At 36.0% G+C, this 24,882-nt stretch overlaps 1 protein-coding gene across 6 annotated transcripts in view; it reads right to left on the reverse strand.

Moving 5' to 3' along the window:
- Positions 1-340: 340 nt before the first annotated feature.
- LOC132151515 (neuron navigator 1-like) overlaps positions 341-24,882 on the reverse strand; it is a 67,335-nt gene continuing 42,793 nt past the window's right edge. For 3 of the 6 annotated variants that reach the window (XM_059559663.1, XM_059559666.1, XM_059559667.1), the window contains 25 exons: positions 24,115-24,418; positions 20,183-20,915; positions 18,686-19,090; positions 17,552-17,593; positions 17,315-17,469; positions 17,071-17,232; positions 15,187-15,239; positions 14,988-15,011; positions 14,657-14,734; positions 12,770-12,853; positions 12,042-12,153; positions 11,821-11,942; positions 10,461-10,621; positions 10,002-10,164; positions 9,180-9,348; positions 8,982-9,073; positions 8,238-8,333; positions 7,990-8,155; positions 6,329-6,564; positions 5,309-5,463; positions 5,148-5,219; positions 3,721-3,917; positions 3,473-3,591; positions 3,161-3,358; positions 341-2,273 (listed from right to left, as the gene is read on the reverse strand). In XM_059559663.1, coding sequence (XP_059415646.1) covers positions 2,187-2,273; positions 3,161-3,358; positions 3,473-3,591; positions 3,721-3,917; positions 5,148-5,219; positions 5,309-5,463; positions 6,329-6,564; positions 7,990-8,155; positions 8,238-8,333; positions 8,982-9,073; positions 9,180-9,348; positions 10,002-10,164; positions 10,461-10,621; positions 11,821-11,942; positions 12,042-12,153; positions 12,770-12,853; positions 14,657-14,734; positions 14,988-15,011; positions 15,187-15,239; positions 17,071-17,232; positions 17,315-17,469; positions 17,552-17,593; positions 18,686-19,090; positions 20,183-20,915; positions 24,115-24,418 — 4,185 coding nt within the window. In that variant the 3' untranslated portion in view covers positions 341-2,186. The remainder of the gene's footprint in view (positions 2,274-3,160; positions 3,359-3,472; positions 3,592-3,720; positions 3,918-5,147; positions 5,220-5,308; positions 5,464-6,328; positions 6,565-7,989; positions 8,156-8,237; positions 8,334-8,981; positions 9,074-9,179; positions 9,349-10,001; positions 10,165-10,460; positions 10,622-11,820; positions 11,943-12,041; positions 12,154-12,769; positions 12,854-14,656; positions 14,735-14,987; positions 15,012-15,186; positions 15,240-17,070; positions 17,233-17,314; positions 17,470-17,551; positions 17,594-18,685; positions 19,091-20,182; positions 20,916-24,114; positions 24,419-24,882) is intronic. The other 3 variants (XM_059559664.1, XM_059559668.1, XM_059559665.1) reach the window with 2 other exon arrangements.

A 24,882-nucleotide genomic window follows, 5' to 3' on the forward strand; every position in this document is an offset into this window, starting at 1 on the left:
TAGGGAAGTTGTGGCCTAATGGTTAGAGAGTTGGACTCCCAATCGAAAGGTTGTGAGTTCGAGTCCCGGGCCGGCAGGAATTGTGGGTGGGGGGAGTCAATGTACAGTTCTCTCTCCACCCTCAATACCACGACTTAGGTGCCCTTGAGCAAGGCATCGAACCCCCAACTGCTCCCCGGGCGCCGCAGCATAAATGGCTGCCCACTGCTCCGGGTGTGTGTTCACAGTGTGTGTGTGTGTTCACTGCTCTGTGTGTGTGCATTTCAGATGGGTTAAATGCAGAGCACAAATTCTGAGTATGGGTCACCATACTTGGCTGAATGTCACTTCACTTGTATGAATAAAATGATCACTTGGTTGTACCTAAAGATGCCCTTAAATGCCACAAGACTAAGGCTATTGGATGTCAAGTGAGATTTTTGCTAAACCAAGTCATGTTTTCCAATAGTGATACTGGATAGCACCAAATAATCAAATATGATCTTCGTCCTTCACTTCCGTGTGTACTTTATTGGGGTGAACTTCTCTTCAAAGAAATACCACTGAGTATTTGGTTTTTCTACATTTGCACCATTTGCTACAAAGAGAGCAGTAACTGAGAAAATAGCTGTATTGAATCTAATTAGAGGCCTGAGATAACCAAACCCCTGAGCTGAGATCAGTGTCAAAGTCAAGCGAAACGTCTCTACAGTATCATTACAGTAAATCAAAGAGAACAAAAATAGTCTGTTTGGTCCGCCTGTTACTGAGGTGCTTTTGTGAACTGTGGGAACTTTTGAGGGAACACATGACAAGCTTCAGTTTTGAGAACACTTCCCCTTATCAGGGTCAAGCACCTTTTGAAACAGGTCATACTTTCAATTGAAGTTTAAGGAATTAGAATTGAAATGGAATGAAATTCAAAGACTGCATGACTGAACTGCAATTCAGTAAATTCCTCTCACTTTCATTTGAAATTAAAATCCAATCCAACATCCTGTTTGTTGCCAATCGAATTTATATTCACACTCAGAAATTGAAAGGTGCATTCATTTCTTAACTTTGCTCAACTCTGCCCCCTGCAGAGTGAGGAGGGAACAAGATAGCACACTTAGAATCTGTTAAAAGGCATTCACTGTGTTAGAAAGAGGAAGAAAAGGTTTCCGGGGTTAAATTAGCTCATGCTGTGGCCATGTTCAAACGTGAAAGAAATGAAACGTACAAAAAGCAGCATAGGCTAAAGTGGCCTGTAGCATAGGTTTAAGTGTTACATTATTAAGCGAGACATATTTCTCAATACCTCCTTTGTTGGCTCTTATTCATGGCCACGAGACAAAGTCAAGTGTGCACACTAGTGATTTTAGCACCTGCATTGTTGAGCTGTTAATACGGGCAGCAGTGGAACAGTACAGGTTCCCACATAGAGAATAACATACGTACTAAAGTGTCCATAAACGGAAAAATGCAGTTTTATAATTTTCATCATTCTTTATTTTTTTGGGTAATGAGTTATGTTTCATGACAAAATATGGTTTTTGCGAGCCCTTACATAAAAGTACTATGGTAAAAACAAAAAATCACCATGGATAAACCTGCTTTGGTGGTATTTAACATTATAATACCATATTATTTACCCAGCACCATGCTATATGGATAGTTTTATGGATCACCACCAATATTTCAACTATTTTGCATTAAATAAATGTATATGGAAAAGTGTAGATTTAGGTGCTGTTATGGGTCTCCGTTTCTTTCTGAAGTTTTTCTACCTATTTAACCACTAGTTTGCAATCACTAGATCATTTTAAAGGTCCTGTTCTGATTTTAGAACACATATTCCATATAGTGTAAATACTCCATTCCGATTTCATTGTTATGCATGCTGCATGCATAATAACTTAAAAAAAGCTAAATGCTGTTTAAAATGTTTGTTTAGCATGTCATACTGCAGAGTAAGTCAACTCCCCGTATGAGAAAGCACCACGGTATTACCTTCTGATAGAATCACTGAACCACGGTACCACCACAGTACTTTACTGTAAGGGACATTTGACTGAAATGAAAAAGGTGGGATGGATAATATAATAAATGAGAGGGTGAAATGGACTAATGGCATTTATAGTAACAGTACAGTGTCATCTGCAGGTGTGAGGCGGCTGTTGCAGTCTGGACCTCCACATGAGATGATGGGAACGTCAGTCGGATGTTCAGAGAGGAGGGATTTTCGGATCTGTTTCTTTCTCCGGAGATTCAATGTAATTGGCAGCCTCTTGTAGTTTTAACAGCATAGCCATCTGGGAAAAGAGCAGAAAATGGGATATTTCTCATGCAGTACGCACTAATATGGAGGAAGCTATTTAAAACATTTACTTATACTTGTTTTAATAAATCTTTATCAACTAAAGAATGAACTAAGGTTTGAATTGTGCATATATAAAAAGCAACGTTGAGGAAGAAACTTAAAAAAGTAATTAATCACTAGCTACTAATGACATGTTACTCTTTCTAAAAAAGTGTTGCATTACTTCTTACTAACTTCTTTCTAAATCCCATATCAACCTCGACCAGCTGAACAATAACACATGGATAGACATGAAACTGCTCTTTCACATTAACAATATTAAAAAGCATGAATTATTCTTAAACTGACCAAAGTATTTAAACATTTTGATGTTAAATTCACTATTGTTTAAAATAGAATTGTTCGCAAGTCTATATAGTATTTAATGCATTTATATCAGAAGTAACTGATTTAAATTTTAAATTGAATTTAAAAAATATATATATATATGAGTATCCCTTACTTTATTTTTTCAAGGGAAAAGTACTTAAATTACAGTAATTAGGTAAATGCTGTTCTTTCTATTCATCAAACAATCCTGAAAAACAAGAATGTCCACAAAAACAGTAAAGAGCAACTGTTTTCAACAAACAGAAAAAAATGTTTCTTAAAGGGGCGGTTGATTACGATTTCACTTTTTGAACTTAAGTTAGTGTGTAATGTTGCATCATAAACAACGTCTGCAAAGTTACGATGCTCAGACGTGCATCTTTACAGGTTTTCAAAATATTTGTTCAGATTACACACATATATATATATATATATATATATATATATATATATATATATATATATATATATATATATATATATATATTCAGCCTTGATCCACACACTGACCAGTGGATCTGACTCGACGGAGCTGGGTGGCGTCTCTTTATGTGGCCGATCGTCTCCTGGCTGGCTGGGGCTGCCGGGGCCCGTGCTCGGGGGAGGCAGGTGGAAGAGTTTGGCCTGGTCTTGCTGAGCAGACGGCCAGGGCAGAGACCCTCTGACCCACTCCACCGGATCCTCCCACACCGACTTCTGCCCGTGAACCTGCAGACACACACATTCACACTCATTCAGCCTAAAAACTGGCTACTCAGACAGATAGGAAGTGGCATAAAATGGATGCACATTTTTCTTTACATTTAGGCTTCTTTGACTCACCTTAATGCCATCTTTGGCTCCTTCCTGCAGGTATGGGATGATTGAGTGATTCCAGAGATCGATAAACCACGTGCGGAATTCCTCTACTGTAACTGGACAGGACAGGAAGAAGCAGGGACCTAAGCAACACAGATTGGACACACATCGATGAAATGCTCACTTTATTAGGCACATCGAGCTTGTTATTGAAATAAATGCCTCCTCATTCTCATCCAATAATTGTGCTAAAATACAATAATGAAAATTACCAATGAGGAAATCCGAGGTGCAGTGTTTCTCCAGGAAGGTGTGGAGGTGGTACCAGAGTCTGGGCACCCAGTCCAGCACCCGCAGCAGATCTTCATTCTTCAGGCTCCTGGGATCCTCCGCCTCCATTAGTTTTCTGTGCAAGTAACGTACCAGGAACCCGTTTGCTGGCTCGACGTTATTGGAAAACATCACCATCCTGTATAGAGGAAATATATAAAACAAATATGAAAATTTTGAAATATAATACCGTTAAAAATGTTGGGGTCAGTTTTTCTTATTTATTTATTTTTTTTAATAATAATTGTATTCAGTAAGGATGCATTTAATTGCTGAAAAGTGATAGTAAAGACATTTACAATGTTACAAAACAATATATTTTGAGTAAATGCTGCTCTTTTGAACTTTCTATTCATCAAAAATTCCTGAAAAACAAGAATGTCCACAAAAACAATAAAAAGCAACAGAAAAAAAAGAAAAAGAAAAATTCTTAAAAGGGTGGTTGCTTTTGATTTCACTGTTTGAACTTTAGTTAGTGTGTAATGTTGCTGTTAGAGAATAGGCAATGTCTGGAAATTACGAAGCTCAGAGTTCAATGCAAAGGGAAATATTTTCTTTTAAAGAAATCGCTTTTTAAGGACTACAAAAAAATAAATAAAACCGGCTGGTAGGGACTACAATGTGCTTTTTTCCTGGGTTTGTGACATCACTAACCCTGATGTTAACATAAACCCCGCCCCCCTTAATATATAACATAGTAAATAAATATAATATAATAAATAATAAAAAACAGATAGAATAGAAAAAGAATAGAACAAGCTAGTGTTAGAGTTATTTTTTGCTTTTGTTAATTACATAATAAATGAAAAGAAAACAGATTAGAAAAGATTAGAAAGCAATGTTTTTTAAGAAAACCAGCAGCAAATGAAAAGTAAAATATGAGAAAAAAAGTTTTTTTTTTTTTTTTACAAAGCATGATCATGTTACACTGCCCCCCATTAGCACATCAAGCTTTCGAGAAAACTGATCAACCACAACCTAGCAGCAATTAATGGCTAAAGTGCTTTATTTGAAATAACGACCAGCTGAAATACATGCAAATGGACATGCAACTTTTATTTACAATGAAATTAATTGATATTTGATATCTTTTATGTTAAAAAAAAAAAAAACGAGAGAGGAAAGTATGCTTAACGCACATCTATGCTTAGAATTGTGGTTTGTGATTATTTGTTGAAAAGGTCATATTAGGCATAAATAAAGTACACATTTTTTAACACTAAGAAATATGAAATATCATTTTGCAGTTTATAGGTGGTGTGAAGGCAAGCACATGTTAGTCTCGCCCAAAGTGACAATCAGAACACAAGCACATGATCCTCAGTCAGTGTTCCTCACTGACGCTTGACAGCAAGACAAAAGCACCCACCTGAAGCTGAGGTGTAGGCCATGGTTAGGGGTCATCTTCACTGGCTGGTTGGTTGTCCCTATTATATATGGACTGAAAAAGAGAAACAAACCAGCTCTTATCACCTTTAAGATGACTGGAGAACCCATCGGTCATTTCGGTGTAGACTTTCCTAGACTCACCATTTATGATATTTACAGGTTAAAGCACCATTAACAAGTTCACTGAGGGATGCTGCGTCATGCACATCATCCAAGATGATAACCAATGGGATCTCAGCTGTGCTGCTCTCCCGATCGATCTGATTGGCCAGATTGGCCAGATAGAGCTGAAGGTCCTGTTGGGATAAAAAGAGGTCCTGTCAAGTCAACTTCAGTCACACTTATTTCTGTAGCACTTAAATACAGATTGTTTCAAAAGCAGATTTACAGAAACAAGAAAAGAAGAGTGGCAATTTTGCAAAATACATCAGTTATGAAACAAATTCAAATGCAGCTGTAAATTGTAAAAATAGAAATTGCCATAACATTCATTTCTATAGAAAACGACAGTGACATTTTGCAGCTCTATTCAGTTGAGTGTTGATTTCATTAAGTTCAATAACGCCAAGCTTCAAGAGTAAGACAGAAGTGTTTTATTATATATGTATATTACAAGATATTTTAACATTTAATATGACCATTACAGCAAAAACAGTAATATTACTGTTATATATTATAATAACAGTAATATATACATTTTTTTGAATTTCAAACAACTGTTTTCTATTGTAATATACTGTAAAATGTAATTTATTCCTGTGATGTGCAGCTGTATTTTCAGCATCATTCCTCCAGTCTTCAGTGTCACATGATCTTCAGAAATCATGAAAATATACTGATCTGCTGCTCAAGAAACATTTCTGATTATTAGCAATGATGAAAAACAGTTGTTAATTTTTTTCAGACAGTTCAAAAGAACAGAAATGATCTGAAATAGAAAGCCTTTCATTACTCAGCTCAATTTAGTTCAGTGTTGATTCAATTTAGTTCAAAGTTCAGCCACTGTAAGATGACTTTAATTTCAGCTGTAAGACCAAAGTGTGATTATCCAGCTCAGTCCAGTTCAAGATTTGTTCTCATCCGATCCTGTTAATATTAATTTCGAATAATACAACTGAATATTCTGAAGATCAAAGTGTATATGTTTTGGTTGCGGTGTACCTTGCAGGACTGGCGGTGCATGTTGAAGGTGGTGGTGATGGCGGGTGTAGCCTCTCGAGCGCTGCGCTCCACCAGGTACTCGGCGAGCCGGCCGGTGAGGTAGGTCTTCCCTGTGCCGCTGGGGCCCGATAAGATCAAGCGCCGGTGCTTGAGCAGCAGACTGATGTAATGCTGCATCATGGGCTTGGGGATGAGCGTCTCAAACACCAGAACGTCCACACACTTCTCCTTCAGTCCTGCAGTCAGGGCAAACCGTGAAACGTCAGTACAATACAGATAACATGTTAAAATTACATACTTACATATGCTTTATCCAAATGACTGACATTTACAAGCAATCAGCTGAGTTTCAAGAGTAAGCCAGAGGTTTATTGTGGTTATTTTAATGTATATGATAACCTATATATATATATATTTGCATATAAAAATGCTATTTTTTTACTTTAGTAAAATAGTAATAATAATAATATATATATATATGTGTGTGTGTGTATTCTTTATGTTGTACAGGATGAAATGGCACACAGAAAAGAAGGAATGCACATTTTCTCAGAGAGAGAAGTGTCAAATAAGCGTGTTATCTTTAGTCTAGGTGGTCTTTAGCATCACACCGCCTCAATAAACAACTTAAGAGTTGGAGCCTTTGCTAAAAATAACACCTAGACCAAGCCCAGAAGCGTCTGGGTAATGGCCCCAATTCCCTGGGTCATATATCAGACCGAGAGGGCAGGAATGATGGGATTGTGGAGGTGTTCTGCTGTTCAATCACACCTCCTGCTGGCGGCTGTTAGACTGAGAGACATTAGCGCAATATTGCTCTTCTCTGGAGATTTGAGTTATTAACATCCCTCATTTGCACTGGGGGTATTTGCATTTTTTGTTGACGGTTACTGAAGATGGAAATGTGAAAATGATGGCTCACAGTTGATATGGAAAAAATACTGTCAGTAAAACAATATGAAACTTTATGAGTGCTGTTAGAAATACTAACTATGCAAAATGAATTTCAGATGAGCGAAAAAAAGCATAATATTATTTGTCCACAATTAAGTAATAGTAGACTAGTAACTATACTCCAATGCAAAATTCTGCCTTGACAACTATATAAAATAACAGTTTCATTTAAAGTAATAAAATGACAAAAAAAGAAATAAAACTAAAAACTAAAAAGGAATATTATAAAAAAATTAAAATGACACAACAAAATGACAAAAAGTAAACTATCAATAACTATAATAGTAATATAAATTAAAATAGTATAAAATAATACAATCATAACGGTAAATATGTGCATGTGTAAAAACTTCAAGAACTTTTTTTTGTCTATATAACAATACAATGTATATATATATATATATATATATATATATATATATATATATATATATATATATATATATATTGTTTGTAATAACAAGAAACTTGCAATTATTTGTTTTTAGAATTTTTGCCTAGTTTTTAGAATTTTTGTATATATATATATATATATATATATATATATATATATATATTTAACAATTATCATTACTATATATATGTGTTCATCAAACAGGTTTAAATGTATAGCATAAGTTGACCCAATAGCTACAGTAAAAGATCAGTGTTGGAGTTGACGTGTACATGTACTGTTTCATTGCCAGCCAGAGCCTGAACACACTGACCTTTCAGAGTCACGCTGATGCAGGAGGAGCCTTTAGAGAGACGCACAGGAGGCGTCTCGGGCGGCTGCGCTCCCAGAACCCTCTTCAGATGGCTCAGGCTGTAGCTGTAGATGGAGTCCTGAGACAGAGCCAGGCTGGAGCCGGGGTCCACCACCGATAAATACTCCTACAGACGCACGGTGACAGGAGAAGAGCTTTACACATTCACAAAGCATTTCAGACATCAGAAGACTGCAGACGGCACTCACTTTAAAAGCCTGGATAACTGCAGAGTCCAGAGCAAACCAGTCTGTCCGTCCGCAGATTTTAACTGTGCCTATGAAAAACTCCAGCTGTTTCACCTCCTACGAATGAGACATTTGAGTTGTTAACAGTTGTACAAACAACATTTATATAAATAATTACATTCAATATTTAATTTCTAAATATAAAAAATAAATAAATAAATATTCATATTTTCTTTATTTTATCAAACATTATTTTAAAATAAAAAAAATATAACAAACAACAATATAAATTGAATATATAAAACGGTTTAATTTAATAATAATTGTTTTTGTAAGCTGAAATAAAATAAAATAAAACAAAGATTAGATTAAAAATATAAAAATATAGTCTTGACAGGTAACTGAAATAAAATAAGTTTAAGTTGGAGTACTACATGATTTAAACTGAAATACAAATACATTAAAACAACGATAAAACAAAAACTAATAATAATGTCAAAGCACATATAAAAATGACTAAAACTTAATTCAAATGCGCTAATTCTAAATATTTATAAATAAGCTTCTATGTATAGGAAATATAATATACAGAATAAAAACAATACAATGACAACTGTAAATAACATTGGTATGTAAATGCATAATAGTATTCTGTATAGTATGTGGCCCGTCCAGTCAGAATTCAGAATCAGAAGTATTTGTTTTATGATGTAGAATACATGATCAGCTGACTCATCAGGATGAAGATGATTCCGTAAAACTCACGTCTTTAAATAGGTGCTGATTTGGTATGCGAACCAACACTCTGACTAGACTTTCGTCCTTCTGCAGAGTTGTGGTGGGGCTATGAAAGACATCTGTGAGACGAACAGAAACTACAGTGAGAAAGTGTAGAATTCAAGAATGTTTGGATGTGAGCACTCCCCATTTAGTGCATGATATCGCTGTGTGTAAATGTGTAACCTGGGTAAAGCTCATTTTGCCCTTTGCCAAAAGATGACACCGATTGCCGTGGTGATGAGATTCCCAATGAACCGAGCCCTGAGGACTGGGAGGCGGAGCTTGGAGGTCTGGAGGAGGGGCCGACCGTCTTCAGCTGGTCATTCTCCGCCTTCAGGTTTTCCACCGTCATCTGTCAATGCATTTATTAAAACATTTTTTTTAACACAAGCACTACATATTTAATATCAATTTTGTTCATTATTATTACTATTATTATCAATATTATTATCTATTATTATTAACTAGTGTGTTTAAATAATAATTATATATATATATATATATATATATATATATATATAAATTACAATTATTAAAATTTATTATTTGTATTATTAATAACTAACCATAACAACATATAATATCAATAACAATAATAATGATTTTAAATACAGAATAATTTTTTAGATTTTGTAATTATTATTATTAATTTAACTATACACATATTTTATGTTAATATTAATAATACATTTAAATATATATCACTTGCAATTATTTATTTTGTTATTGATAACTAACCAGTACATCTATGGAATAAAACAATAATAATACAATATATTATTATTATTAATTAGTTAATAAAACAAAGATTTTAATTTAATTAAAAAAAAATTATGTAGTCAGTGTTTGCAGCCAAAAGCAATTTCACAAAACCCTCATGTACGTAGACGATCACTCAAAAGTTGAGTTCATTTAATCTAAAATCTCAGGCTTGAAATCAGTTGTACAGGCAAACAGAAGCCTGCTCATGAACTGATGTTCCTCTGAAGATCTTCTCACACACACCTGCATGTTGGTCATGGCCTCCTGCAGCTGCTCCAGCTGATGGGCGGAGCTTAGCGCCTCCAAGCGGATGTCCGTCAGCTTGCGCTCTTTCTCCCATAATTCTGAGCGTAACTCTGACACCACTTTCTCTTCGTGCTCAGTGTCCTCATTGCCCTCGCACGATCTGCCGTAAACACCAACATCAAACCTTTAACAATGAAAGCTGAATTCTGTGTGATTCCAATCAGCTTCTGCAGAACAAGGGGTGGTGTTGGCGCAGTGGATAAGACACATGCCTTTGGTGTGAGAGACCTGGGTTCGAATCCACCGTGAGACACCAATGTGTCCCTGAGCAAGACACTTAACCCCTAGTTGCTCCAGAGGCGTGCGACCTCTGATATATATATAGCAATTGTAAGTCGCTTTGGATAAAGGTGTCAACTAAATGAAATGAAGAACCTCAAGAGTTGTTTTTCCTACCCTGATGTTGAAGTCGAGGCCTTAGAGGAGGCATTATCCACATTATGGTGGATTTTGGGTGAAGATGGGGTGGATGCGACCGGGGTTGCGATCTCCTCTATATCTGCGTATGGGGCTTTGGAACCCTTTTTACTGAAGGCCTTGTTGAAGGAGCTCCTCAACTGCATGTGGAGGAGAAATGAGGGTCAACATTTAACTAAAGCAACTACTTTCTACTGAGAGCCTTTTAAAAACAAGTATGAATTCCCAGAGTGTTTGTATAGATGGTTTGGATTCATAATGGCAGCTAATAACAAAACAAATACAAACACAATAGAGCCATAAATGATTTGATGTGCTTCTGATGGCATACGCATTGTGTCTCAACATATGAATTTTAGCAGGAATGATCCAACAAGTCTCTTTATTTTCCATGCAAAGCATTCAACTAGCATTAGTAGTACTATACAACGCAATTAATTTCTACTAAACTAAAGCTGGAACGATCACAAATCATTTTCGGTAACTGAAATAAATATGAAATTCAATATAAGCAACGGAAAAAACTATATCGAAATTGAACAGATGGAAAAACTTACACAGGAAACATGAAAATCAGAAATGTTGTCTTGACAACATTTCTGGAATAAGATGAAGTATTAAAAATGATAAAAATAATACTGAAATAAAAATAAATAAAAGTGACAAAAGCACATACTAAACTAATAAATTAAATTGAAATATACATTCAATTAACTGAAATATATAACAATAAATGCTAATTACAGATTTTACTATAATGACGCTGTTTATCTATGTTGATTTAATTATGGCATCTACCCTGACAAGGTTCATAATAATATGCTCGTCTTATGCATTAGTTATGACAGTATTAATCACAAAGCACATATTAAACAGTTTAAGAATGCATGAAATGATGTTGAGTTAACAGGACACCTGAAACACCATGTGGAAAATGCATTTTTCAGTCAATATGTCTATTAATATATTATATTATATTATGGCAGATTCTAAACCTGAAAGTATCCATTTCACACTAGCATATCCAACTCGCTGAGACTGAGTTTTTGACCACATAATACAACGGTAAAAAAGATATCGATTGTTTCTTTAGAAGCTTCAGGTATGCTGTGATTGTGATGGATGTGGATGGGATGGAAAACAACTCACCTCATAGACCTGTAAAATAGGGAACAGGGAAGCAAAGGGAAGAGATCACAGTCATACTTAAATCACAGCGTTGGAACAGACCATCTACATCTACATTACACATATAAGACCAACGAAATGAGCAGCCTGGACCAGCCTGAACCCGAGAAAAAACGCTGAAACGCTTCTCTTTTCCAGTTCACATCCTTACCCAGCTCTTCTTCTTCTTCTTCTTGGCCTCTTGTTCCTTCAGGCTGCCGGCGCTGGAGTGACTGGTGATGCTGTTCAGACTGGAGATGCTCTCTGATGAGTTCTGACGGTCGATCTGCAACTCTGAGGGGAAACAAATCTGTGTTCATTTAGCACACTTCCATCAAGTCTAAAATGCATGCTAATGAATACATGAATAAACAAAAACAAACAAACAAAAACCTTTGGGTGTGGTGTCGGGGACATTGAGGGCCACTTGAATGATGGACTGGGCTTCTGTGTTCTTGGACTTTAGGACTTCTATGGTTTCTTTTAGGTCCACCAGCTCAGAATCCTGAAACGATAAGCCAAAGATACACTTCAGTGTTAAAAACTGACACATGAACATATCTGATTCCACTGTTAAAAAGGAAAGTTTTCACAAACAAACCATAAAACTTCATTTTTAACCGAACATATTCACATTATCTTATGGATAAAACTCTGTTTAGTATTTATAATGGTTAGAACAGTTAATTTGTGTATAACCAGTTTTATAAAAGCCTAGAATTTTTGAAAGATGTCAGAAGAATGAAAGAAAAATGCTCACAAAGACTGCATGTATGTGATTAAAAAATATAGTAAAAACTGTAAAATAGTGAAATATTATTACAATTTAAAATAACTGGTTTCCAATTGAATATTTTGTAAACTGGAATTTATTGCTGAGATCAAAGCTGTATTTTCAGCATCATTCCTCCCGTCTTCAGTGTCACATGATTCTTCAGAAATCATACTAATATACTGATTTGCTGCTCAAGAAACATTTCTATATATACAGTATATTTCAATAATAGTTTTATATAATAGGCAACTGCACAAATTTTACTCTGTTTGAATGGTGGGTAATAAAATGTCACATCTAACATCTAATCATGCAAGTCTGCGGTGTGTTGTTTCTGTACTCTGACCTTCTGCTCAGAAGTGACTGACAGATTCTGCAGTCGCGCCGTCATGAGGGCCAGACTCTGCTCAAACGCTGCCACCAGGTTAGCCTGCAGACACAGGGACAGGTGCAGGTTAGTGTGTGACAGACGCCAGCGATCATCACACACACACACACACACTAAGACACGGGGGTCTCCATCTGGACCGGGAAAGAGTGACGGGAAAGGATGGGAATCGAGAACAGATCTGGAAATGGATGGATGGATGGAGGGTGAACAGGGGGACGACCTGCAAGCCGGAAAGGCCAAAACCATCAGGTTGCCACGTGACGACACACACGCTACAGGAGAGTGTGTGTGTGACAGAGAGACGATGGAATTAATCAGATTTCCAAAACACAATATCCATTATGCTACTCACTGTGACTCCAGCAGCGCATGCTAGTGCATCACATACACAACTACACACACATTTGTCTAAAGTGTTCTGAATATTTTTTTTAATCATGTTGCTCTGCAGTTTCTAGGGTGTTCTGGGTGGCTGCTAGGGCATTAATATGTGGTTGCCAATATGTTCTCAGTGATTATCAGTACTTTGGATTTGCCATGTAGTTTCCAGGGTGTTCTCAGGGTGTTTCTAAAGTGTTGCAAAGTGGTTGTTAGCATGTTGTGTATGTTTCTTTGCAATTACAAAGCTGTTTATTTTTATCACACTGCTCTGCAGTTTCTAAGTTGTTCTGAGTAATTGCTCGGTATTTACTAAGGTGGGTCCTATGGCAAGTGATTTTATCACATTCAAGACTATGTCTGTGTTTGCGTTTGTGTTTCCCTCATACAGCACCCAGCATCATCACTATGACATCATCATCATCATCATCATCATCATCACTCAGAAAGCCACAGGGCAAACATAAATGACTTCCACTCCACATCATCAGTCAGCGCCACACTAAGGGCCTGCGAGGGGCACGGACACATGCAACAGCGACGAAATTGGCTGTGAGTGACAGTCCAACAAACCTGGCCTGCCTGCAACAGCCAGCAACCCCAGACAGCAGTCAGTCATCAGAAGCCAGGACAGGACATCAGCCAGGGATGAGAGAGGGACAGTGCTGTTAGGACTATAGGGCCACAACCCTCCATCCCACACACACACACATTTATATATGCACTGGGACCAGCATCAGAAATGAAAACTTTTCATTAAAGCCGTTTATGACAGCAATTCAATTTTCACCCAAATAAAGCACACAGTACAGCCCTACAGGACTAGTCTTCCCTGAGGTGATTAGGTCAATTTGTGTTTTACAGAATTAGTGATTTTAATGCCATCTGAATCACAAAATCTCTTCTGGGAAAACTGATCCCATCCAGATCTGACAGTCATTAAAGTGTGTGAGTGTATAGCTGAAGCCAGCTGTGTTGAAGCAGCAGATCAGTGCAGGGTGAGCTGAAGGAGGCTGGGGTTAGTGGGACCTTGCAGTGAGAAGTGAGCTGGATTTAAAACACTCATTATTCAATTAATAATTCTAGGAAAACAAGCAATGATGATTGAAAAGTTTGCAAGAGTGTCGGAATGTATATAAATATAACATAAATGCTGGTGACATCATTTGCATGGCAGTGTGTCTGAAAAACAAACAACTCTGACAACATATTATAGACATTTAAGTCAATTGCTTATAGATACTATGACACAAACATTCAGTTTGTAAGATATACAGTTATATGCTATACAAAATCTATATCAAAAAGTGTTAATAACAACATAAAACAATTAAATATGATTAGTAAATCTATAATATGCAATTAGGAACTGTGAAAGTATGAAATGTAGTGTAATGTAAATTATACCAATAATATAGAATGAAGTACTATAACAGTTTTTTTGGTGGTGTGTTTTGCGCGTACATTTGCTGAGAGTTGGTTGGTCAGACTGGTCACTTTATCCTGAGACGTCTCCAGCTCACGCCTCAGAAGCCGGATTTGCTGAGATGGAAGAATGAGTTAGAAACATTAAAAAGTGGCATTTTCAAAACACAGACATTTATGGTCAGCAAAAGGTTTAATGTTAAAATGTAATGCAATTAGTATCACACTGACGTCACATTACAAATAAATGTCATTTATACTGCAGAAAGAGTTTCTATCAAAAGTGTTTTTTTTCTTCAGCAATTACAGAAAATAAGAGGAAAAGAAGTGTAAAGACAAGCTGATGACAGTGTCATAAGAAGATTCTTACCTCTCCTTGCATTCTCTCTTCAGTCTGAGAGTGCAAGATTCAGAAATGGTGATCAAGAAAGACCAAGAAAGAGTGAGCAAGGACAGGCAATAAAGGAAAAAAGGCTGGTTGTTAAGAGAAATTTCAGAAAATAAAGAGCCAATCGCATAAGATTTTGTGTTCTATTCAATTTTAACATGCTACATCAGTTTCTACTCACCGATGAGTAGTTGGATGAAGCATTTGAGGCCAGAGACAGCACAGATCCATGAACTGAGAGACAGAGAGCAAAATTACACACAAATACAGGCTAGAGCCATAGATTGGTTCATGTTCACCAATTTAAAATAGAAAAGTTAATGCTGTGTTTTGCTTTATAACTGAAGGCAACAATTTTATTTGTATAATACGGTCTATTTCTAAATGAAATAAAGATGCTGTAAATAAAGATATTTAACATGATGTTTAACTGATGTTTATCTACACCTGATTGTTGATTAGAATAACATGCACTGATGAATTATTCAAATAAGACAAGGCTCAGTTTCATTTGACTTATTAGATATCTTGTTTGGCCATGAAGCAGTGTTGTGAACTAAAACTAAAGCTTTTCTGGCAATTGAAATTAAAGCTGAAATGAAATAGAAATATAGTTGAAAAAAATAAATAAAAATTATTTGGCAACTAACTGAAAGTTTAATTTGGACTACCAAAAAGTTTAAATATAAACATTGTAAAAATGTATAAAAAATGTACTTTAATTATTAAAATGAATAAAAAAATGTTGCATTGGTAACTAAGTGTAATACATTTAAGTATGAAAATATCTCAAACTTAAACTGCTATAAAAATGATCTACAATATAAAAATAAAAGCTAATTAAAATGAACAAACACTAAAAAGTAATAAATAATTCTAAAATAATACTGCTATAGAGCTATCAGAAACCACTAAAAGCTAGAAAACTTGAGCTTTTATCTTTTATAATTATAATAAAACTCTCTACACTGTAAAATCTAATAAGTTGGGCTTACTTAAAAAAAGCATGCAAACTGATTGCCTTGAAAAAACTAAGTAAAGTGAAATAGGAATAGTATGTTGTACTGACACATGCTTAGTTAGTATAGTTAACTTACACAAGAGTTCTAGTAACTAAAAAAGAACTGTAGGGGGTACTTGATCCTTTCATTTAGGTTTACTCATGACTTAGTATAGCTACTCACTGACTCCCAGAATGCATTGCGCAGAATAAATTATGCAGTTGCTTTGTTTTAAAGTTGTTGTTTTTATTTGCCAATTTTATTTGCTGTCTTGTGTCAGCAGTAGCACAACAAATTGAGCAAATAAAATGGCTATTGTTACAATTAATGAAAATAAATTAAATTTAATTGTTACCATTGTTGTGATTCACATGATAAATGTTTAAGTCTATCTGTAACTTCAGCATATTACCACTCACTATTTAAGGAGTCTATAAAAAGCATATCAAGGTATTTATGAAAAATAAAATCTCAAAAAGGTAATTATTAAACACACACAAATAAATGCTTTAATTAAAAAATAGGTCATTTTATAAAAAGCAACCTATTTATTACTTTTCTTTGAAATCAAAGAACTCTGATTTCATGATGCATTTCTCCATTAATAGAGAGAAAATTTTTAACATAAATGAAGTTTCAAGTGCCCAAACAAAGGGAACGCTAATCACTATAATGGTGAGCTAAAAAAAAATAAACGGCAATTAGCAACATATTAGTGCACTGCTGCCTCTCACTGGTTTATTAATGTCATTGGTTCCTTTGTGGCTACTTGAATATTTTAAGTAAGTGTCACTCAAAACAGGAAGTAAATTGTTTTATTTGCCTTGAAAGAAGCTGAAACTTAATAAAACCTAGTAAGTATAACGACTAAGTAAAGATAACTAATTAAATCCAAGTAAGGTAAACTATTGGATTTTACAGTGTATTCCATCAAAAGCAACTGATCAAACATTTACTGTAAGTTAGTTTGAGTTGTCATCTGTGAATTTGAGCACTAGTAAAACAAAGCATTTATGCATGTTGCATCAAATCCAGGAGTAGATTAGTGCAGGTCCACAGCTCACCGTCCTCACTCGGCTCTCTGAAGGATCCAGATCTCATCATGCTCTTTGACAGAGAGATGTCCAGAGGAGACGTGCCGTACAGCTCGTATCCCATGTCATTCGCCGGGATGCTGTTGGAGCGTGTGATCTGGGAACCGGAGCCTGAACTCGGGATTGGTGGCACTGTGAAGAGAGTCAGTCATGTGCATCTGCCGAGGTTTTATCTGTAAAATCTCACACCTGAGAAGTGTTTGCCTTCACTCACCGATGTTGGTCGGCGGTGTTTTTCCCAGGAAGGTCTGTGTCACGTGTGTCGGCGAGGGCAGCTGTGGTGGGCTCTCCGAATCCGTCATGCTCGTGATCGTGTGGGAATGACGGCGCTCCATAACTTCACCATCTGATTGGCCGCTGCCATAGGGACTGCGGAAGAAAGCATAACATCCATCAGAACAATCGTACATAGCACTGCTGTACTAGTTAACATGAGATAAAATAGATGTACCTTAATCCTTTCTTGGGAAAGGTGTTCCTATTAGTTTGTAAACTGGGAGGGGTAGAGAGCAGCACATACAGTATAAATACCTCACCCCGAACGAACATGCTCAGCATAACATTGATACCCAGTCCAAAACTGATCTGATTGATTAATTGATTCAATCTCTTGCTCTGATTCTCTTGTGCCAGCAGGGGGCGACTCTCTCACAGCAAATGACATGAGCATGCTTTGAATATTTTAATTAGCTCATTTGGAAAATTAAGTACATACAGGAATGTAAGTGTACTACTACATAGCACAAAATTATATATAAACAGTCTCAGTATTGTAATAATAATAATAATTACTATTAACTTATTAAAATAAACATTTGTTCCAAGAACTTTTATAAAAAATATATATTTGTATTTAATTTACATCTACACAATAATAATAATGAAAAATAATAAATGTACTATATGTTTTATTGAGTATATTTATTCTCTACTTGATTAAAATAATATACATACAATTGACAATTCATAATAAAATTTATAATAAAAAAAATTACATTATATATGATACTATACATTAAAGATACATCGAAGTGATGAGAAAACGTGTTTAGAGAGGAGAAACCAATCTACATACAAATTACTGGTCACAAAATATTGGTCACTTTCTAAATAATAAAAGTACAGCACATCTACTAATAATGATATATAAATAAATTGTTCTTTAACGATGCAAATATATTTAATCAAGATACAAATGCCAACTTGTATCCGATGTGCACTTTTTTAAATCGATGCATCACATCGTTAACTTTTATGCTGATGCACCAATGGGAATCAGCGAATCTTACCATCCTTAATATATACAAAATTAACATTATATAATAATAATAATAGGTTTAATATATTTGCTCTTGTATTTTCCTAAATAAACTGTTGATCTAAGATTAATAATAATATTATAGTACAATAACAAATAAATAATATAACAGTATATTGGCCAGAAAAATCATATGTGGATTAAAATTTAATAGGGATTTAATGAATTTAATAGATTTGATTCTATATATTTTTATATGAAAGCATGGTTCTGCTCTACTTTGCTCACTTGGTACATGATACAACTAATAAACAGACCCAAACTCACCTGTCGCCCAAAGTGATGGACGTCCGACTGCTTGCGCCCCATGTCCCAGTATTCCTGGTTTCGTCCCGGTCTCCCAGATCAGGTTTGATGGGGACGCTCATGTGAAGCGGCAGTGACTCCATGCTGCGGTGCAGGCCGGACATCTTGGGGTAGAGGATGGGGGAGCTGCTGACCGACAGCGTCTGGCCTGAGAAACAGCTGGGAGAGTCGATGTGGAGCACCGGCGCGGGACTCGGGGTGAGTCGAGGGGACACGCGGGAGCCCGCCAGGTCCTGCAGCTTGGAGTAGGGAGGGATCTTTGGAGGAAGGTCATGGATGGTGATACAGGAGTCCAGACTGTTGGAGTTGAGCTTGTCTAGGTGAGGCAGACTGGGAGGATGAACTAGAGACTTACTGCTCAACAACCTGTTAGAGTCAAACACCACAACATCATCAGAAACCTCATGAACCAAGAGACCTTCTGTAGTCAAGGACTGAAGGGATTTCAGTGCATCCAAAGAAAAACAACGCTGCCAACCATGAAATCAACCTCAAAGGATCTTGATGTCTGTTTCCAGAAAGGGTTTTAAATAATTGAGCAGCATAACTTGCATAATATAAACACACAGGGCATCTGCAGAGTATTTCCTGCAAAAATGTTGCCTATGCCCATTTTCTAAACAAACAAAACAAACAAAAAACAACAACAACAACTTTATTTTAAATACACCCCACCCCATTTTCCACAGCCTCTGGAGTCACTTCATTTTCCCCAGTTGTCCCCAATTATTATCTGAAAATATCATGGAGATATTGTTATAATTTGTTAAATAAAATGCAAGAGACCAGAAGCATTAGCTGTTTTATAAAATATTTAAATATTTAACAAATCATAACAATCAATGCATGATATTTTCAAATTAAATATTATATAATATAATATCATATTATACGGAGCCCCGCACATGACACGCAGGAAAAAATATAAGGCTAAATCGTGTGCACGATTTACTAATTCGTTCCTCTCAATGTACTAAAACATGCACACTATTACTATTGCGTTCCCTCGATTTATAAATTGTGCACAAGATTTTATAATTCATTCCCTCGATTTGCTAAATCGTGCACACGATTTAGCAAATCAAGCGAATGCAATAGTAAATCGAGGGAACGCAATAGTAATCATGTACACGTTTTAGTAAATTGAGAGAACGAATTAGTAAATCACACAATTTATTTATTTTTTCTTGCATGTCATGTGCGGGGCTCCGTAATATTAAATATAAATACAAAATATTAAATATATATCAAATAACAAACTAAATGTATACTGAATAAAATAATAAAATGTGTATACACACAAACTTGTAATTAAATTTTTAATGAAAACACGCAAAACATTTTAATACAATTTGTAATATACATGTATTTATTTTTTTGACCTATTTATTTACTAAAATCATGAATTGATTGCAGTGAATTGTATTTGATGTGTGAGATTGGTTCAGAGGGTCGTACCTTGGCGTGCTGGTCGGAGAGCTCAGTTCTGGGTATTTACTGGTGCTGGTCCTCCTCACTCGGTGGATCTTCTCCACAGTCTCTGCACAGCTGTCAGTCGGGTTCTCAGCTTTCAGACAGCTGATCTCCAGGTCAGCTTTGGCCTTGGCCCTCTCCTTCTCCTTCTCTCGGTCCGTTTGGTTGACGGGTCCCGTGGTGCTCGGGCGACTAGCCGCTTTCAAGCTGCCTCCGTCTTTCCCTCTGCTGGGCATGGTGCTGGACAGAGGAGGTATGGGTTTGAGGGTGAGGAGACTGGTGTCGATGCTGCCGCTGACAGGGCGAGTGGTCAAGCTCATAGTGCTGGATTTGGCAGGTCGTGGCAGACTGCGATACTGAATGCTCCCCCGAGCGTTGGGTGCAAGGAACCCCTGTTCGGAGCCGCTGGCGTCCAAGCTGTTTTTGCGCCCTCCTCCGCCTGGGACAGGTTTGATGGGGATGCCAGAGGACCTAGGGGTTTTGCCCAGAGTGGCCGAGCCGCTCGTGATGGTAGCGCCTCCTGCTGTCAGGAAAGTGGCCGGTCCGGTGGTTGGCGGTTTCTTGTAACCGAAGGAGCCTCCAGCAGAGGGTTTGAGAAGACCTGAGGGAGGCTTGCGGTGCTCGTTGTCCCGGCCGGCATCGGAGCGGGAACGCTGGAGACCCATTGCCTTTACGGACATTTTCACCTTATCGACTGCCTTAGTGTCTCCTTTAGGGACTAAAAAAGAAAGAATAACTCATATGTACACATGCATATTTAAACCCAAGAGCACCAATGTTTGCTGTCACACAAGATTGAAGATCTGGTAAAAGACTACATTTTATTTATTTATTTTAAACAAGACGATTCAGTGACTTTAAAAGTATAAATGATTCATTGACATTTCAGGGAAATATTTTCATTGCATTGCTCAGAGAATATCATTCCTTTAAAATTAGATCCAGTCAGTGGAAACTATTTAATCTTTTCCATTGATTTTTAACCAAAATATTTATCAAATCTCTTCAAAATTAAAAACATTGTGTGTTTTTATTTGTTAAAATGTTATTTTAGTATTATTTAGAATCTATTTATCAATATTTTAAATGACGTTTTATTTATATATTCTTATTTAATTATTCTTATAACTATTTAATGAATAGTTTTTGTACTTTAAATACAAATTCTAATTAGCTTTACTTCTATTCTATTGTATTATTTAATTTTTTCATCTAATTTTTATCATTTATTTTATATCGTTTTTTATTTTAATCAGGGTTATTATAGTTAACTAAATCCCAAACATTATTATAATTATTGAATAAATTATTATTTATTTAAATAAAAACATTAGAAAAATTTTAATAGCTGTAATAAAATAAAATACATATAAAAATAATTTCAGCTAGTTGCCAAGCAAACATTTCTCATATTGAATTAGTTAAACTTAACTAAAACTTAATTTAAAAATAAAAACATAGAGATAAAAAAACACAAAAAAACAACAACAAAAATTACTTCAACTTAAACTAAGTTACTTACTTTGTAAGTCGCTTTGGATAAAAGCATCTGCTGAATGATTAAATGTAAATGTAAATGTAACTAAATGTAATAGTTTTAGTTTTAGTTAACAATAACAACACTATTTATCTTTTAAAACATAGTTTTAGACACAAAACCCATTGAAAGCCAAAACCCAGAAACCTTGGGATGTTCAAACTCCATTAATTATTCTGAAATATGAAAAGCAATTTGCGAGCAAAAAATCTTCCTCTAGGATGGAAATCCCATATGTTTTTAGACATAACCCACGGCATTTATTCAAGTACCTTGAAATATCATGTATAAACCACATGAATGATTACGGCAATCATTCAGCTCCATGCAATACATTTAAATACCACGCTATTCCCATCCAATTCCCATGTTACCACCGCAGTGCTTTTCTGTGGGAACTTACCACATCAACCTCATCGTCAATAAAGTTTAATTTCCTTTCACACACAAAGCTGAATCAGTGATAATGACCAAAACCAGGATGACACACAGAGACGTATCATTAGAAAGGTGAGTAGGAAAGCCTATGGGGCTATGACATCAGATGAAGTCATGGAGAGGACCCGATTGAAGCCATGATTATGGTTCTGTGGCCTAAATCTACAGTAGTGAGTCATCGCTGATGAAGACGAGGGCAAGCAGCCATCTGTGTTTAATTACAGACACTTCAAAGATAAGAGCATCTCGGCCTACACGGGATCTAAACACCAGCATGCATGACACACATCTACATACTACAATCAAAAATAGCAAGCAGGAATACCTGAACTAATGAGGTTTAATGACATTTGGAGGAGTAATTACTGACAGATGAGTTTCTATGAAGCTTTAATCACTGAACAAACACTAATGACAGAAGCTCTCAAAGTGCCTACAGAAAATCTATCATCAAGCGGAGAGCATTATCTGAGCGTGGCATGCTGGGAAATGCCTGAAAACATGCCTGATTATTGTCTATGATTTATTTTTGGATACAATTTCAGTTTTTCCACTTAAAAATGTCATTCTGCGACAACTCAAGCACACTTTTCATGCAGAAATATTTTAAAAACACATTTGTTAGGTTTTTAATGATATAGCAGCTGATATGCTGTTTAACATGTAAGCTTGCCAGACTTTCTTTCTGCAGTATATAGTATGTATAGTTTGCTCAATATGCATTTTTGTTTATATACATAATCCTGTTTAGTTCTTAATGAAGTCTCGTAGGCTGATAAAGGCTGCATTTATTTGATTCTTAAATGTAAATTATTCCTGTGATGTAAAGCTGAATTTTCAGTTTTATTCCTTAAACTGATGATTATGTATTTGCCATTTGTGAGGGGACTTTATAACAGGATGTGAGTGTGACAAAGTAAAATGCCACATGGTGCCAAACAGCTGCTGGTTTTCTTCTAAGTACAATGGATCCCTGACATTTAAATGTCATTGTAACCGATGGATCCTGCACAGAAAGGTAAGGCTGTCTACATGGTGCATCTGCAGCGATGGAAGATGGTGAAACGATAAACCTGACAGGCTTCTCTCTCATGAAATGTGCTCAGCCATTTGAGGAAAGTCAAAATAGAGTGAAGAAGAGTTAATGGAATAGTTCACCATGATTTATGCATCTTCATGTAATGCCAAACCAGCATGACTTAATGAGCTTTGAGAGAAACAGCAGAAAGGAGGATTTTTTTTTTAAATTTTGTGGATAATTACTTAAATCTCACAGAAATCTATCATATGACTTCAGATTTCTCTGAATATAGGACTCGAGTCATGTGGACTTCTTTTATGGTTAGTTTTTGTCTATTTTTGAGGCCCTGGTCACTGTATAGAAAAGCTTAATGTAGATTGATATGAAGGTGAGCCAATGATGACTTGAACTTTTGAAGTTAAGACTCAGTTTTGATACGATTCACATGGTTGTTTTACAGTTTCCACTCGAGTCATCAGTGTGATATCTGCTTAAGAGACACTTCACCAGTCTCTGTGTTGCACACAGTCTTCATTTACAACAGGTTATGGATGACAGCAGTAACAAACAACCTAAGATGTTTGTCCAACTGATTCATTTCCAGCTCATGATATAGTACCGTTAATATATAATCCTTCTGGAGCTGCATCCTGCATGAGAAAAGTGAAGATGCATGTTTGGAGAACAAAAGTTTTTGTTTGGCTGCCAACAGGTCCCCCGAATGAATTTATCTCTGAAATATATCCAAATCCAAATATACAGTCCGATTATGTCACAGCTAAAGCCTAAATGTTAGCACACACACATACAAACAAAAAAGAATAAAATAACATAACAAATGAAATATAAAATATAATTAAATAAAAAATAAAATACCAAAAACAAAAATAATATAAAAAATTGAATCGAATCAAATAATACCTGCAACTTTTAGCACACTTTGTGAAGTGTGTGTGATGGGAGAGGTGACGCCCACAGGACGATTGCGGCCCTTTTTGTAGCTCCCAGGTTGTCCAAGACTCTGAGGTTTCTTCAGTTCTCCTTTCCCCATCTTGTCCTGCGCAGAACCATCCGGCAGACGAGTTTTCCTCCACTTGCCTGAAGGCTCAGATTTTAAGCTTCCTGTGTCATAAACTCCATCGACCTTCCGTAAAGACTTACTGTCCTCGCTGTACCACGCCAGTCCACTCTCCACCAGAGAGCGCTTCTCTGCATCTGTCCGCAACTGAACACACACAGAATACAGGACATCTGTTAGAAGATGAGGTTTTATATGAGAGAACATACTATTCTACATTTTATTCACAAAGGATGCATTTTATTGATCAAAAGTGCTAGTAGCAAAAGATTCCATTTTAAATAAATGCTGTTCTTTTAAACCTTAATACATTTTTTAAACCATAAATAAATCCTGAAAAAAACATGCATCAAGGTTTCCACAAAAATATGAAGCAGCTTAACTGTTTTCAATATTGATAATAATCAGAAATGTTTCTTGAGCAGCAAATCAGTATATTAGAATGATTTCTGAAGATCATGTGACACCGAAGACTGGAGGAATGATGCTGAAAATTCAACTTCGATCACAGAAATAAATTACATTTTAAGATATATTCACAAAGAAAAAGTTTTTTTTTAAAATGGTAATAATATTTCAAGTTTTCATCAAATACATGCAGCCTCAGTGAG

This window comes from Carassius carassius, chromosome 10, assembly GCF_963082965.1.
Source record: "Carassius carassius chromosome 10, fCarCar2.1, whole genome shotgun sequence".
NCBI lineage: Eukaryota > Metazoa > Chordata > Actinopteri > Cypriniformes > Cyprinidae > Carassius > Carassius carassius.